Source organism: Phalacrocorax carbo, chromosome 30 (genome assembly GCF_963921805.1).
Source record: "Phalacrocorax carbo chromosome 30, bPhaCar2.1, whole genome shotgun sequence".
NCBI lineage: Eukaryota > Metazoa > Chordata > Aves > Suliformes > Phalacrocoracidae > Phalacrocorax > Phalacrocorax carbo.
In genome coordinates this window covers 395,379-410,305 of record NC_087542.1, presented here as the reverse complement: position 1 = coordinate 410,305, position 14,927 = coordinate 395,379, and the positions used below count along the sequence as shown (strand labels likewise).

Sequence of the window (14,927 nt, the reverse complement as noted above, 5' to 3'; positions counted from 1 at the left end):
GTGCAGCCTGGTCTGGGTCCGGGGCAGCCATGCGTCACAGGGGTCCCTTCTGTGGCCTGAATGTACAAGACACACGTCACGAGCCCCGTCGGGACAACCTGAGGTGCCGTCGGTCATGGAAAAAGCCTGCAGAGGAGCTGGGGGTTGGGTTCAGCTGCCCGCAGCCCTCTAAATCCGTGAATTAGATACTGGACTTTGATATATCTGGGGGGAAGGAATCTGTCTCGCTGCTGCATCTGTTTCAGCAGCCGTTGAAATAAGTTGTTCTTGCTGTGTGAGGGGGTCTGAAGCGACTCGATTCTCTGTTTTAGCGGGGAAAAGCACAAAAGGAAATCTAAACTGCATTAAAATGACATTACTGGCCGTATCAAAAGCCGTCCCATTGACGTCGCGATGAGACATGCATTGAGCGCTCCCTCTTTGGAGCCCTTGTCGTGGCAGTACAAGCGTGCTAAAGGCACCGAGCCTCCCCCGGCCCCGCTCCGGCTCTCCCAGCGACGCTCCGACAAACGGCGGCGTAAAAGACGTTTTCAGAGCTGTATAAAACCCGGCCATTGAGCGCGGCGGCCGCTCGGACCGGGCTGACAATGGAGCCGTTGTGATCCGGGCGGTGGGGAGGCCCTCCCATCGGCAGCATAGTCGAGGAACCAAACCTCAATGGGGCATTATGAGCCCTTCGCGTGGCGTTATCGGTGCTCCCGGCAGCCGTAAATAAAGTCGGGGCTAAGCCGGACGGCCACGACGGCAGGGCCTGGGGGATGGAGGTGGCTGGACCTTGGTGAGAGATCCTTTACCTGCGTCGGGCACGGTCCCTTTCTCCCGGTGGGACAGTGAGTAGGGTCTGTAAAATCCTTTGGGGTCTCCAAAGCGGAGATAAACCCCAGCATTTGGGCCAAGCGTCGACAGCTCCGGCCCAAGGTGGCTCCCTGAGATGTTTAAGCTAGCGCTAATGCTGAGTTCAAGCCTCTCAGGGGGAGAATTTATCCACAGGGGAGGATGGAGAGGAAGGCAACCTGTTCTTAGGGCTTTTCCCGGGTCTGGTTTAGCTCCGGTGCCTGCGTGGAATCGGCTGCGCCGAGTTGGGGCGGCGGCTCTGGGTGTAAATCACGGCTTTGGCTAAGTCGGTTCAGGAGGATTTTATGGCAGCCGTTGTCAGAGGAGCAGCAATTTAATGGCAAGGCGTTGCTTCATGAATGGGAGGGGGAAACCGCTTTATCAGCGGGCCAAACTGGCTGGAAATGGAGCTACAGGAGGAGAATTTGGAGGGGAGTGGGGTGCTCATTGGTGAAAACGCATCTCAGAGGGACGTCGGGACCGTCTGGCGGGTCTCTTCCCGGGGAGCTGGGGATGCCGTTCCCCTGGATTTTGGGGAAGAGCCGCCATGGAGTTGCTGATGAAGAATCCATCGAGGTAAACGGGAGGCTGGAACCGCAGAGGGGCCGGGCCGGTACGAGGCAGCGCTCGCTGCTCCAGAGCCAGCTCTCGGGCGCCTTCGCCGCGGGAGGTTTTGTAGGGGACGGTCTGTATTAAATGTACTTCCTCCACCGGTGACCTTTGTCTTTGTGCACTTTGTAAAGTGGAGTTTCCTGGTCCCGCGTGCAAATGGCGAGCAAAGGTAGAGGATTATTCTGAATAACCAGGTGAATGGGAAAATCCGGGTCTGATGTTGTCATTTTAAACACAGGTTTGGCCTCGCTCCTCGGAGGTTGCGTCTCCGAGGCGTGCCAGCCCGATTGACGTCCTTCGCGCCACCTGCCCCGCATCTCTGAGTCACTTCAGCCCTTAAAAAAACACTGAAGGGACCTTCTGGCAAGCCCCGCTTCCCTCCCCGAGCCCCGCTGTGTTTGCACTCGGCCGTTTCTCGTGAAGGAAACGGTTCCTGCCAACCCCGAGCACGCGCGTGCGAGCGGATCTGAGCGCGCTTCACACCCTTCTCTTGTACAAACGCCCGCCCGCCGCCGTCCGCCGGTGCCGGACGGGGTGACCCGGCCCTGCAGACGCGCGAGGCCGCTGGCCCGCGCCTGCCGCCGGGCAGGAGTCGCGCCGGCCTCCCCGGCGAAGCGAGCTCTTGTTCGGCTTCGCTTTTGCGTCCCAAGGGCAGGTCGCTCGTGCCTGACCCCGCGGCGCTGCGGTCCCGGGGAAGGCGGTGGGGGCCGCGGGGAGGGTTTCCGCGTCTCACGGTGGTGATTTCGACAGGAGGAAGCTGCCGCCGCTCTCTAAATAGCGCAACAGGGCCCGTCATAGTGAAACTGCAGGGCCGCAACCGCGCCGGGGGTGGTGAGCGGCGCTGAAACAGACCCTGATGTCCCTGCTGCTGCCGAGCAGACGCCCTCAAACGCTTCCCTTTCCTGTCGCATCCCACCTCCTGTGGCCGTGGGTGCCGCAGGACCTGTCCTCCCAGTTGGGCAGGAAGCTCTTTCTGAGGGTGATAAAAAGATGTTTCTATTTAGAGAAACCCTGTTCTTAGGGCTGCCTCCCTGGCGTGGCTCCGACCGGGGCTGGGGGCTCATGGTTTGCTCTGCTCAGAGAGCGTGGCGTGAGGGCGAGGGTGATGTTCCCGGCATGGCTATTGCGGCTGTAATTTACAACCGCTGTTGGCAGCAGCCAGAGGTGCTGATGTACGGGGTTGGGCACAGCCGAAACCAGGGGCGAATTCCCCGTGGTGGAGCCTCTCCCCTGACCAGGGGTGCCGGTGACCGATCCCTTGTGCTCAGCCGATAAATAATCTGGATGTGGTGCTTATTAAGGGAAGCAATAAACGCACCCTGCACTGCTCCGGCCTCTCCTGTCTCCAAGGAAGCAAAGCCACCAGTGCGGAGCTGCTCGGCGATCCCGCTTTCCCATCGCGTTCCCGTCGGGAGCAGGGAGCCGCAGCCGTTTGCGGGGCGATAACGGTGCCGAACAAAAGCCGCCTCTCGGAGCGGCACTGTTTCCAGGCTGGAAAATCCCCACACAGGCTCCGCGCGCCCGAGCTGACGCCCCGAGCAGGGGCCAGGACAAACGGCCTCGTTTCGCTCTGTGGGGGGGGCCTTTCTGGGAAACGGCGTGAAACCATCAAGGATGCGTGGTTTTGGAGAATAAAGAGAAGGTGGTGGTTGCGTTCCTTCCATGAAGGTGTCTATTTTTACCCCCCTCTGAATTAGCAGGGTATTAAAATCCGGTAGACGCTTACATTTCTGAGTGGCTGGCAGCTGGGAAAGCTGCTTCCCGAATTCCTGCCCCCGCAGCAGGCGCTCGGAAGCGACTCACGGCGAGGGCGGTTGGAAGGACGTGGGAGCCGCTCTCTCCGTTGGTGCCCGTTCTCCCATCTGCCTTCGGGGACAGCGAGGCGCTCCCACAGAGCTCTGGCCGAGGCTCCCCTCTCTCCCCTGTTCCGCAAGGAGCGATAGCGGGAGGTGGGAGGGCGGCCTTGAGACGGGGGCAGGCGCTGAGGGGGGCACGTTCCTGTCGCGTCGTGGGTGTCTGCGGTCCTGGGAGCATCTTTTCCCATCTTCCAGCGCCCGCTGCGGAGCAGGAGCTGTTTCTGTGCAGGATCCGGGTGTTCTCGAGCCCCCGCACGCCATCCCCCGGTGCCCGCTGTTTACATATCGGGGCGATCGACTCGGTACAGCATTAACTTGCTCTTTTAACCACGTCTTTTCGTTCCTTGCAGGGACTTCCTTCCCCGGGGCTCTGGAATTGTCACTCGACGGCCTCTCATCCTGCAGCTCATCTTCTCCAAGACAGGTATGGTTTGGCTGGTCTGGGCAGGGGAAAGCCCATCCAGCTCCCCCGTCACAAGAGGGAGAGGGTGGTTGAAACCCTTGGCTGGCAAACGCGGCCTTTGGGTGGGAAACGCCGCCGGCGTTCGGCCGCTCGCAGATTTACCGTTTAACAAGCGTACGAATGTTACGGGAATGGTTCTGGTTCCTTCTGAGTGTTCCTTGGACGGGGTTTTGGCTGCTGGGGAAACACGCCTGCTCTTGGGGGGTGAAAACCGCCCCAGAGGTGGGTAAACGAGAGAGGGGGTTTCTGTAATGTGGTGCCGATGCCGGCGTTTCGGCGTACGTCTGGCTGAGAGCGCGCGCCGGCGGCACGGGTTGCGTTCAGGCTCGTTTTGAACACGCTGCCCTTGACGCTGAAAAGTCGGGGTCTGTTCTGCAGGAGGCTGCTGTGGAAGGCTGCGATGACGCTTGCTTCCCCAGCATACGTTAAATCCCGAGGAAGACTGCGGTACGCTCCTAAACTGGCGAGTCAGCCCTCTTGGGACGCACCGTGCTGGCGCAGGGGAGCGCTGGGGTATCCGTGAGGCCGCAGGGGAGCGGGGAGCAGAGCGCGGCTTGAAGCCGTGGCACGTTTAGGGCCGTTTCGCTCCGTCCTTCTGCTCCCCTTCAGCAGAAAATCCCTCTGTCCCTTAAAACACCGTTATCCTGACTATAAGGGAGACTTTGGCGCACAAGTGTTCAAAACGCTGGCGGTCGCTAATAGAAGCGTGCCCGGCTGCGTGCCCGTCGCCCTGTGACTGAGTTCCGCTTCGCGCCCCGGTGCGGAGGAGTTGCGAAATCGGGCTCTGCCCGGCCCCGGCGCGTGGCGCGGAGCACCCAGGAGCTGAACGCGGGGCGCGACGACGGCTCCTTTTCCCAGCCAGGCACGCTTTGCCAGCGTCGGCCAGCCCCGATCTCCGGGGGGTTTTCCCCCATTGCCTTCCCCTGAATGAAACACGCAGTCCTCTTCCAAAAACGGGTGGGTTTGGGTCACTCCTGGCAGGGCTGGAGCGGCCTGTGCGGCCTCCTTTACTCAGGTGACCTGTTTTCAAGTAATTAGTCGTTTGCAAAACGCCGGTCGCCGGCTTCGGACGATAAGGTGTCATCAGGCGCTGGAGCAGGTGGGAGTGGAAGGGTGAGGGCAGGGCTGGTATTTCCCCTCGCCTCCACCCGGGGAGGAAGTGGGTTGCACCATCCCTCTCCCCAGGGCGAGTTGTGGCCCCGAATCTATTAAAACCCCTTTTTGAGGAGCTGTTGGAAGGAACCAGGGAGCCCTTATCCCGGTGACGGAAGGAAGCGCTGTCTCTCTTCCCCCACGCCTCTCTGCTCAGCCTCCCCCCTCCCTCTGTCATAGTTTTAGCTGGGATAGAGTTAATTTTCCCCCTCGAAGCTTCTCTCGCACTTACAGGTTGCAAAACCCTTTCAGAACATCTCAGATACCTGAAGGCGACTGCGCAGCGGCTCAGAGAAAAGCAGCTGCTTTTCTGTTCCCCGTCGTCTCCCCCGCGGGGGAGCCGGGGCTGGGTTAATGTTTGGCTCCTGGCACAAGTTCCTTGGCCTTGGAGGGGAGAGAGGGAGAGTTGCCGGGGTCAGAGTCAGGCCGGCAGCTCGGCGGGGGCCGTCGGCTGTGGGCGCAGAGGGAAATGGAGCGATAAATCTGGAAAGTGAATGAGTAAATGAAAGAAAGCTCGAAGCGCAGGTGGAGGGAAGCTGCGGCTCCTCCTCGGCGAGGGGATGCCGGAGCGAGGAAGCACCGCCGGCCCTTCCTTGCCGGATGGCGCGAAGGCAATACCCCGGCTCTCCGGCCCCGGCGTGCCTTCCCGCGGCCCTCTTGCCAGCACGAGGGGTGCTGCCAGCGCCGGGCGGTGCGGGGGGGCTCGCCGCCCTGCCTCCCAGGCGCCCCGGAGCATCTTGGCAGCCAAAGACTCGGAGCTTTCTTCAGCGTCAGGAATCTGGGCAATAAAGCGTTTAAAAGCGATCGGCGGGGACTGAAAGGCAAGCAGGCGCGGGTGAAAACAAACACGGCCGTTCTGATGGCGAGGTTCGCTAGCTGGAGCCAGCGTCGGCCGCCTGCCAGCAGCTCACCCAAGGGCAGTTTCTTTTTTGGCAAAGGGAAACGTAACTCCAAGTCCACATCAAAGCAGCTGCTGCCAGCGCAGAGGCAGCAGGCGGAGTGTCAGCGCGCTCGGCCCGAGCCGGCTGGCTGCCATCCTCCCGCTCTTTCCTCCTTGGCTGGAGTAAGAGGCGAGGCCAAGTTTATCTGGGGCTGCTGCCAGTCAGGAGGCTGAAGACGACCAGGTTAATGCCCGGGCAGGTCCTCGGTGCCCCTCCGGGGCGTTGATCCCGCCCAGCTGCTCGGCGGCGTCGCACCGGAGCGCGTGGCCGCTTCTGCCGCGTGGCGTAGGGACGTCTCTAAACCAGCGGGAGCTCGGTGCGCGTCCTGCGCCGGGCTCCAGGCGGCCAAGGTTTCTCCTTTTCTTTCTTTTTTTTTTTTTTTAATTTTTATTTTTTTAATCTCTTCCAGAATATGCCGAGTTTTTGCACTGCAAATCCAAAAAGTTCACGGATTTTGACGAGGTACGGCAGGAGATCGAAGCGGAAACCGACAGGGTGACGGGAACGAACAAAGGCATCTCTCCCATCCCCATCAACCTCCGCGTCTATTCGCCGCACGGTGAGTGAGCTGCTTCTCTGCCCCAGGCCTCCGCGTGTTAAAACACCGCCGAAGAAGAAAAGCCGGAGTTCGCACACGCGGCGGCTGCGGGATTTAGCCCAGCCTGTGTCCTAAAAGCAAAGGGTGGCTGCTACGTGTGTCTGGCTGCTCTTAGCCCGGCCTGGGGGGGCGATGGGGGCTGCCTGGGCCACCCCCTGAGCAAACACAGCAGTTCCTTTTCCTTGCGAGGGGATTTTAAGGCTTGCGGAGGGGGGATCTGTCAGCGGATCTGAAGAGATGCAGCTGCGAGACCGACAGCTCCCAGCGCCCGGCCCTCGACCCCGAACGCGGGCGGTCTCTGTCCTTTTCAGTGTTGAACCTGACTCTGATCGACCTCCCGGGTATCACCAAAGTGCCGGTGGGGGACCAACCGCAGGACATCGAGTACCAGATCAAAGACATGATCCTGCAGTTCATCAGCAGGGAGAGCAGCTTGATCCTCGCCGTCACGCCGGCCAACATGGATCTGGCCAACTCGGACGCGCTCAAGATGGCGAAGGAAGTTGATCCTCAAGGTAAGACGGACGCGTCCTCCTGCCCGCCTCTGCCCACGCCGCTGCCCCAGCCCAGGTACGGGGCGATAAAGCCCCCAGCGGCTGTCGCGGCACAGTCTCAGCAACCAGTTGCCCCATTTTGGTACCGGAGGGCTCTCCTTATCCCTCCTCCTCCTCCTCCTCTCACTCCGTCCTCGGGCAGTTGAGGAAGGGCCAGCGGTTCCGCTCCTCGCTGGCGAGCCCGTGCCTGCTTCGCTTACGTGCCCTTTCGGCGCGTTCTGTGAAACGCGATTAATCCGTTGCCCGTTTGTGTGGCCGCTCCAGGCTTGCGGACGATCGGAGTCATCACCAAGCTGGATCTGATGGATGAAGGCACAGACGCCAGAGACGTGCTGGAGAACAAACTGCTTCCGTTACGAAGAGGTATAATGAACCACGAGGGCTTTGCGTCATCCCGTATCCTTCCCCCCCCCGCGGCCTCCGTCTCTCGGGTGGGGAGGGTGGTGTTTCAAAACGACTCCAAGGGCCGCTCCGGTGCTCTCCGGTGTCTGCTGGGGAGCCCAGGCCCTTCGCGCTGCCGTTCCCTCCGGGGGCAGTGGCGGCCGACGGCGATACGGAGCCGCACGGCCCTGCTCAGCCACCTTTCGGCTGGGTCCGCCCGTAGCAAGAGCCGACGTGTCCCCTTGCAGGCTACATCGGTGTGGTTAACCGAAGCCAGAAGGACATCGATGGTAAGAAGGACATCAGGGCAGCGCTGGCGGCCGAGCGGAAGTTCTTCCTCTCTCACCCGGCTTACCGGCACATGGCCGACCGGATGGGCACCCCGCATTTGCAGAAAGTCCTTAACCAGGTAGGCTCCGTTCCCTTCCCGAGTGTTTTGCGGCGCTGGTGTTTATCTCTGGTGGAAAAGGGCCGTTCCTGCGGCCGCTGCGGCGGAGGAGGGTGTCTCAGTTACCTCGGTTCTTCTTGCAGCAACTGACCAACCACATTCGGGAGACGCTGCCTTCGCTGCGCAGCAAGCTTCAGAGTCAGCTGCTCTCCCTGGAGAAGGAGGTTGAGGAGTACAAGAACTTCCGCCCCGACGACCCCACGCGAAAAACCAAAGCTTTGTTACAGTAGGTTTCCCTCGCTCAGCGCTGCGTTCCCGGAGCCTCGCCTCTCCCAGCCAGAAACGTGCCTGGCACGGAGCTAAACCTGCTCCACGTGAGGGTCCCTTATCTCAGCCGGCGGCTTCTTCCAGGGAAGAGCCTGGAATAACCCTGTCGCTGGGAGCGAGCCGCGGCCCTGCCCGCTCCAGTGGTGCTAAGCTGGCGCCCAGGAGAGATCCCGTGTCCTCCCGGCGCTTGGCTGGGAAGGACGAGGCCAGCCTCCCCCAGAAACGCCTGCTGAGCATCTCTGCGGGCGAGGATTAGCGTCCCGGGCTTGCTGTGCCCTGCGCGCACGACCCGCCTGTCCTAAAGCAGACGGGTTGGTCTCGGGATTAGAAAGGACGACTTGCCTCCGTCCTTGACCTGCCCACGTGCTCTTTAGGCTACCACAAAAGGGAGGGTTTTTTTCCCTTCTGCGCCTCCAGGAGAGGGAATTCACAGAAATCCTCCACAGCCCTGACCAGCTGACGCGGAGCTGGTGGGATGGTGCTGGCCGTAGGGGCAGGTCTGGGCGTCCGTCCGTCCGCTGTACTCGGCCAGCGCCCGTTTAATCCCCTTGCTTCTCCACAGAATGGTCCAGCAGTTCGGTGTGGACTTTGAGAAGCGAATCGAAGGTTCAGGAGACCAGGTGGACACACTCGAACTCTCCGGGGGTGCCAGAATCAATCGCATTTTCCACGAGAGATTTCCGTTTGAGTTAGTGAAGGTACAGTTAATCTGGGGGCACGTGTGCCGCGCAGATAAGCGGCGGGCACGGTCTGTTCCCACAGAAAGCAGCACGTGGCTGGGATGGGCTGAATTCCCTCTCGCCAAGCTGTGCCTTCCACGTGGAGCTGAAGTCCAGCTCGGCCCCGGCAATCGCTCAGCACCTGGGTGTGTTTCCCTTCCTGGCACTCGAGTGTTTACAGAAGGAGGGGATGTTTTATTAGTCAGTCATCTGTTGCGGTAGGCACGCTGGGCTGCCGTTCCTGGGTGGCGATGCCTGACGTCTGGCTTAATCGCTGGGCTTGCAACAAGGAAGTTGTAGAGCAGGGGAGGAGGATGTCAAACCAGGGTAGCCAAGATCCAGCGAGATCCCGAGATTTGAGATAAGGAAACCACAGAGAGCGAGCCGGCCCGGCCTGGAGGGAGAGCAGCCCCCGAACCTGCCTGTAAAGTGCCTCGTGGGCTGGAGACGACGAGTGCCTCGGGCAGGCGCCTGCCTCCTGCCGTGCCGCAAAAGAAGGGCCGCGGCGCTCGCGCCGAGCCCGCGGGATCGCCGGGAGTTGCTTGTAAAAATCTTAACTCTGGCTTTCCTCCCTGTTCAGATGGAGTTCGACGAGAAGGACTTGAGGCGAGAAATAAGCTACGCGATTAAAAACATCCACGGTGTGAGGCAAGTATCGGAGCGGCGCGGTCACGGATCCCGCGCTCCTTAGGGAGGGTCGGTAAGCCTGGCCCGCGGGCCGTGCGTGCGATCGGAGCTTTCCCGCCGAGGGAGAGGCGATACCTATCGCCGTCAGCTCATCGCCACGTCGTGTGGAGACCGGCGCTTGCCGAAAACGCACGTCCCTTGCCTTTTGGAGGGAACGAAAGGGATAACCCGGCCTCCCCGCGTGGCCCTCCAGCATAGCGAGCGGCCTCGGTTAGCGGAGTCAGGCCTGCCCCGCTCCCGCTGCACCCTGGAGAGACCAGGGGAGGCTGCAAGAGACGCTGAGCTGAAAAACTTCCCCTCGTGCCTTTGGTTCAGCCACGAAAATAACCGTTATCTTTCCTTTCACGTTCCCTTAAGCGGGGGAAGAAATGACCTTGAGAGGAAGGTAGGGAACGTGGGTTAAACCCCCTCGCTGAACGAGGGACCGGGGTCCTGGCCGTGGGCGTGCGCGGGGGGGACGGGCCGCCTCCCTGGGGAGCCTCGCGCTTCCCCTCCCCTGACGTGGGAACTGGGGACCCCGGAGAGCAACGGCGTCAAAATGCGAGCCCTCCGCTTGGCAGGCCGGCCCTCCGCTGGCCCGCCGCTCTGCCGGGGAAGGAGAAACGAGGAGTTTCTCCCTTGTGATTTAACGCTCTCTCCCCAGGGGCCGCTTGGCCCGCTGCTGGTGCAGCCGTTTTCCCTAAACGCCACCAAAACGGTTCATTCCTTGCGGCGCCGATGCGCCCGGGCTCCCTCGCTTCCATCCGAGGGGGGAGTAGCGCCCTCGTCCAAGGCGCTGCAGGGCTTGGAGGGTGCTTCCGCGGCCTGGGGGGCTGTGCCGGCGCCCCGTCCCCTCTGAGGGGGTCGTGGCCGCCCCGACGGCGGCGGGGAAGAGCGGGGTTCGGCGATGCCGTGGCTCCAGGCCCGCGGCCGCCCCAGCTGGCGGCGCTGGGGAGGGAGTTGCTCTTCCAGGACGCGGCCGATCGCCTCCAAAGCCTGATCACCCATTTTGTGTTTTTTCTCCGCCATGTCTCTGCCCTCTCGCCCCGCCTGCGGATTCCTGTAGGACGGGGCTCTTCACCCCAGACTTGGCATTCGAGGCCATTGTGAAAAAGCAGGTGGTGAAGCTGAAAGAGCCTTGTCTGAAGTGTGTCGACCTCGTTATTCAGGAGTTAATCAATACAGTTAGACAGTGTACCAGTAAGGTATTGAACCGGCTGGAGGCCATCCAGCCCCTTCCTACCAGCGGGATGGGGAAGCAGGAGCGATGCTCTAACCTGCCTGCCTTGCCTGGTTTCCCCTCCAAAAAAAAAGAAAAGAGAAAAAAAGCCAGAAAACTGATAAAATCGGGGAGCCCCTTAAGCAAATTGGATATCTCTGAGCTTCGGCTCACGTCTCCTAACCCGGAGCCCTCCCTGCTGCCTTCGGCCGAGGGGATCGGCCGGTCCTTGAGCCAAGGCCGGAGCACCCAGCGCCTCCTTCGAGCGCTGGCAGCGCCCCCGAGCCCGCCCCGCGCCCCCCGACGGACGCGGTCGGGCTTTCCGGGGTCGCTCGACGAGAGGCTTCGGCTTCCCGCGTCCGTCGCCCTCCCGGGGACGGGACGGCTCTCGCCGCGAGGGGCTCCCCAGGGCCCTGGCTGCGGCGGCGGGTTAGAGGGGCTGCTGCCCAGGCCGCGTCCCGGTAGGAGCCAGGCAGGCGGGCAGGCTGCTCTTGGACCCTGGTACCTCTCGTAGAACGTGTTTTCTTTCTCAAAGCTGCAATTTAAACTGCTGCTTCGCTGCACTCTGGGAATCCCGGGAACGTGGAAACAAAAAGCCGGGACGGCAATTCCGGCAGAGGGTTTGGTGGCGTGCCTGTAAATCCTGCAGTTCAGTGTCTGCAATTAATAAGCTGCTTGATAACAATTTTGGATTTCAAAAGATTCCCCCCGCCCCCGCAGTGGAAGTGTTGATTACCCGAAGCTGTGCCAGGGCCCTGCATCCACGGGCCGTTTCCATATTTAATTACCAGCTTCTCAGAGCGGTGGTTTTTTTTTTAAACCTTCTGGTAGCACCAAAAAACACACCTTCCACTGGAAAGAGGGCAGGAAGAAGAGCTCCTCTCTCCTTCCAACGCTTACGTTATTTAAAAATCAATAAATTTAAGCTACGTACAGGCGAGAACCTGAAAGCCTCTGCCACGTTCGCTACCCAGAGTGCCTTTGCGGAGCGCGACAGTTTAAATGCCGCCCTGGCTCTGTAAGCGGTAGCGCCGCTGGGGGTCTGCTGGGGGGTCAGGAGTTCTCCGCTCTCTCTCCTTTCCAGCGTGGTTTGACTGTGAGCTGGGGAAGGTGAAGAAGCCAGCGCCTCCTGCCGAAATTCCTTCCGCCTCGAGCGCTCGGGGAGGCTCTCGCCCCCAAACTGAGTTGAAATTCAGTGTTTTCCTAGAGCTGGGTCTGACTAAGCCAGTCTAGAGGGAAGCCAGGAGCCTCGCCAGGGATTCTCCTGGCGCTGCCGCCCCCCACGCGCGGAGGCGAGGCACCCTCTGGCCAGTAGCAGAGCCCCCGAAGCCGCAGGGAGTTTGGGGTCCGGGGCTGAGCTGCCCGCGAGACGCGGGGCGCCGCTCGCCCCAGCGCCTCCGAGGCACCCGAAGGAATTTCTCAGGCAGGCGCTGCAGCTTTTTCCTTCGCGCATTTACTAACCTTAATCTAAAAACCAAAAATCTCATTTTTTCTTTTCTTTTCTGTCTTTGTTGCCATTCCCCCCCCCCGTCCCCACCACGCTCCACTCGCTGCTCCGCTCTCGCTCTCTGCATGACGCAGGACGGGGCTCTTCACGCCCGACATGGCCTTTGAAGCCATAGTGAAAAAACAGATTGTAAAGCTTAAAGAGCCCAGTTTGAAGTGTGTTGATCTGGTGGTCTCAGAGCTGGCCACGGTCATTAAAAAGTGTGCCGAAAAGGTAACGGCTCTTAATTCATCCCTTTCTGTCTAATCCGAACATCTGGAATATATCTGCTCCCGGGACCCAGCCGAGCAAAGTGAACTCAGCCGCGAAGGTTGTCGCTAATTCTGGGGGACGCCGTGTCCTTCTGACGCCCGAGCGCTTGTCGGAAAGGCCGGCAACTAGAGGCGGGGCGTCGACGCGGCTTCGCGGCACGGGTCCTGCCGAGCCATATTGCACAGGTGTTTGCTCGCCGCCCCCCACCCCGTAACGGCAAAGGCTAAAAAACGCCGCTCGCGTTGCCCACATCCCGCCCGCTCGCGCCTCGCTTAGCCGCAGCTCGCGCTTCGTGCCGCGAAAACCTGCTTGGCCGCGGGGTCCGAGGGCGGGGGGAAAAAACAACAAACAAACCCTGGATTTGGGTGTTTGGCATCGCTTCAAGGCCCCCGGGAAGGGGATTCTGCTGATCTTGTCGGATCTAGTGAAGAGAATCAAGTCTGTCGCTTCTTCCACCCCTGAGCCCCAGTTGTGTCCCCCCGGCAGAACTGGGGCTCGCTCCCGGCTGTCCCCCGTCCCCTTCGTGAGCGTCTCCTGTCGCTGGCTTGCTGCGGTGAGCGCTGGAGGCTGCCACGGTCCCCTCAGCAGCGTTTTTTTTTTCCCCCCGGCCTTCTCCCTTTCTTTTCAGCTTGGTTCCTACCCCAGGTTACGAGAGGAGACAGAGAGGATCGTTACCACTCACATCAGGGAACGGGAAGGCAAAACGAAGGACCAGGTGAGCTCACGCCGTCTTCGCCTTGCCTAGAGGGCCGCGAGGACGAGGCAAGCGCTGGCCGTGCTCCGCGGCAGCTTGGGCCCCGCCAGCCGGCATCTCCCCACTCGTGATCCCCAAGCTCCCTCTCGCGGCAGCTCTGGCGTCTCCTGCGTGCTCGGCCGTGTCCCCGAGCGCGTCCCCGAGCGCACCCCCGGGGCCCCGCGGCCGCGCTGACCCAGCCGTGCCCCGGCTGCGGGCGTGCAGCCCTCCCGGCGGGGGGCCCCGAGAGCTGCGGTCGGAGCGAAGTGCGGTTAGGGCGGGTCACGAGCGGGGTCCCCAGGGCTCAGTGCTGGGGCCGGTCTTGTTTAATGCCTTCACCAATGAGCGGGGCGAGGGGATCGGGCGCGCCCCCAGGGAGCTGCAGATGGCACCGAGTTGGGTGGGATCTGCTCGAGGGTGGGAAGGCTCTGCAGAGGGGCCTGGACAGGCTGGATCAATGGGCTGAGCTTAACCGGGTGAGGCTTAACAAGGCCAAGGGGGCCCACTCCTGCCCTTGGGTCACCCCAACCCCAGGCAGCGCCCCAGGCCTGGGGCAGGGGGGCTGGGAAGTGCCCGGCGGAGAAGGCCCTGGGGGTGCTGGCTGACAGCCGGCTGGGCATGAGCCAGCAGTGCCCGGGTGGCCAAGGAGGCCACCAGCCCCCGGGCTTGTGTCAGCACTGGGGTGGCCAGCAGGAGCCGGGCAGGGATGGGGCCCCTGTGCTCGGCCCTGGGGAGGCCCCACCTCGAATGCTGGGCTCAGGTTTGGGCCCCTCGGGACAAGAAGGGCCTGGAGGGGCTGGAGCGTGTCCAGAGAAGGGCAGCGGGGCTGGGGCAGGGTCTGGAGCACAAGTGTGCTGGGGGGCGGCTGGGGGGGCTGGGGGGGTTTAGCCTGGAGAAGAGGGGGCTGAGGGGAGCCCTTCTCGCTCTCTGCAGCCCCCTGAGAGGGGCTGGAGTGAGGGGGGGTCGGTCTCTGCTCCCAAGGAACGAGCGATGGGACGAGAGGAACCGGCCTCGAGCTGCGTCAGGGCAGGTTTAGGTTGGGTGTGAGGGGAAATGTCTCCCCTGCCAGAGCGGTCAGGGAGTGGCACAGGCTGCCCCGAGAGGTGGGGGAGTCGCCGTCCCTGGGGGGGTCAGACACCGCGCAGACATGGCCCTTGGGAACGTGGTTTGGGGAGGGGGGGGGGTTGGGTTGGGGCTGGACTTGATGGTCCTCGAGGTCTTTTCCAACCGTAACGATTCCACAATTCTAAACCCTCCAGATTCTCCTGCTGATCGACATTGAGCTCTCCTACATCAACACTAACCACGAAGACTTCATCGGATTTGCCAAGTAAGTCGCTTGCCGCTGGGATGGGTCCTCCAACTCCTGTTATAAACGAGGCTCCTGGTCCTGCCCCCAGTTTGCAGCGGGGGCGTGTGGGTTGCGTTACCCTTTCAGGGCCACCGGCGTGAAAACTGGTGGGGGATTCTCCCACCTCCCAGCGTAAATCACCAATTATCGGCGCTTTTTGCACCCGAGTTCTCTCAGATTTGCGATACGGGAGCTCCGCTTCTCTGCTTGCCCTCCGGCCAGTGTTAGAGGGCCTGGAGGTCTGAGCTAACCCCGCATCGTTCCTCAGACTCACCCGAAGCAGGGGTTGTCAGTGGTGCTCCTTAGGGCAGAGAGCCTGAGAAGCCGGAGCCGGCTCGTTCAGCCTCAGACGAACGGCTTAGTGCCCGCTCGCA

General features: G+C 61.6%; 1 protein-coding gene across 4 annotated transcripts in view; it reads left to right on the top strand.

Annotated features, from left to right (window-relative positions):
- The window catches only part of DNM2 (dynamin 2), a 34,318-nt gene that overhangs the window by 3,939 nt on the left and 15,452 nt on the right, over positions 1–14,927 (top strand). For all 4 annotated transcript variants that reach the window (XM_064437240.1, XM_064437242.1, XM_064437241.1 and 1 more), the window contains exons 2-12: positions 3,653–3,726; positions 6,268–6,417; positions 6,768–6,971; positions 7,275–7,373; positions 7,640–7,800; positions 7,923–8,065; positions 8,669–8,804; positions 9,406–9,473; positions 10,558–10,696; positions 13,098–13,184; positions 14,462–14,532. In XM_064437240.1, the coding sequence (XP_064293310.1) occupies positions 3,653–3,726; positions 6,268–6,417; positions 6,768–6,971; positions 7,275–7,373; positions 7,640–7,800; positions 7,923–8,065; positions 8,669–8,804; positions 9,406–9,473; positions 10,558–10,696; positions 13,098–13,184; positions 14,462–14,532 (1,332 nt within the window). The remainder of the gene's footprint in view (positions 1–3,652; positions 3,727–6,267; positions 6,418–6,767; positions 6,972–7,274; positions 7,374–7,639; positions 7,801–7,922; positions 8,066–8,668; positions 8,805–9,405; positions 9,474–10,557; positions 10,697–13,097; positions 13,185–14,461; positions 14,533–14,927) is intronic.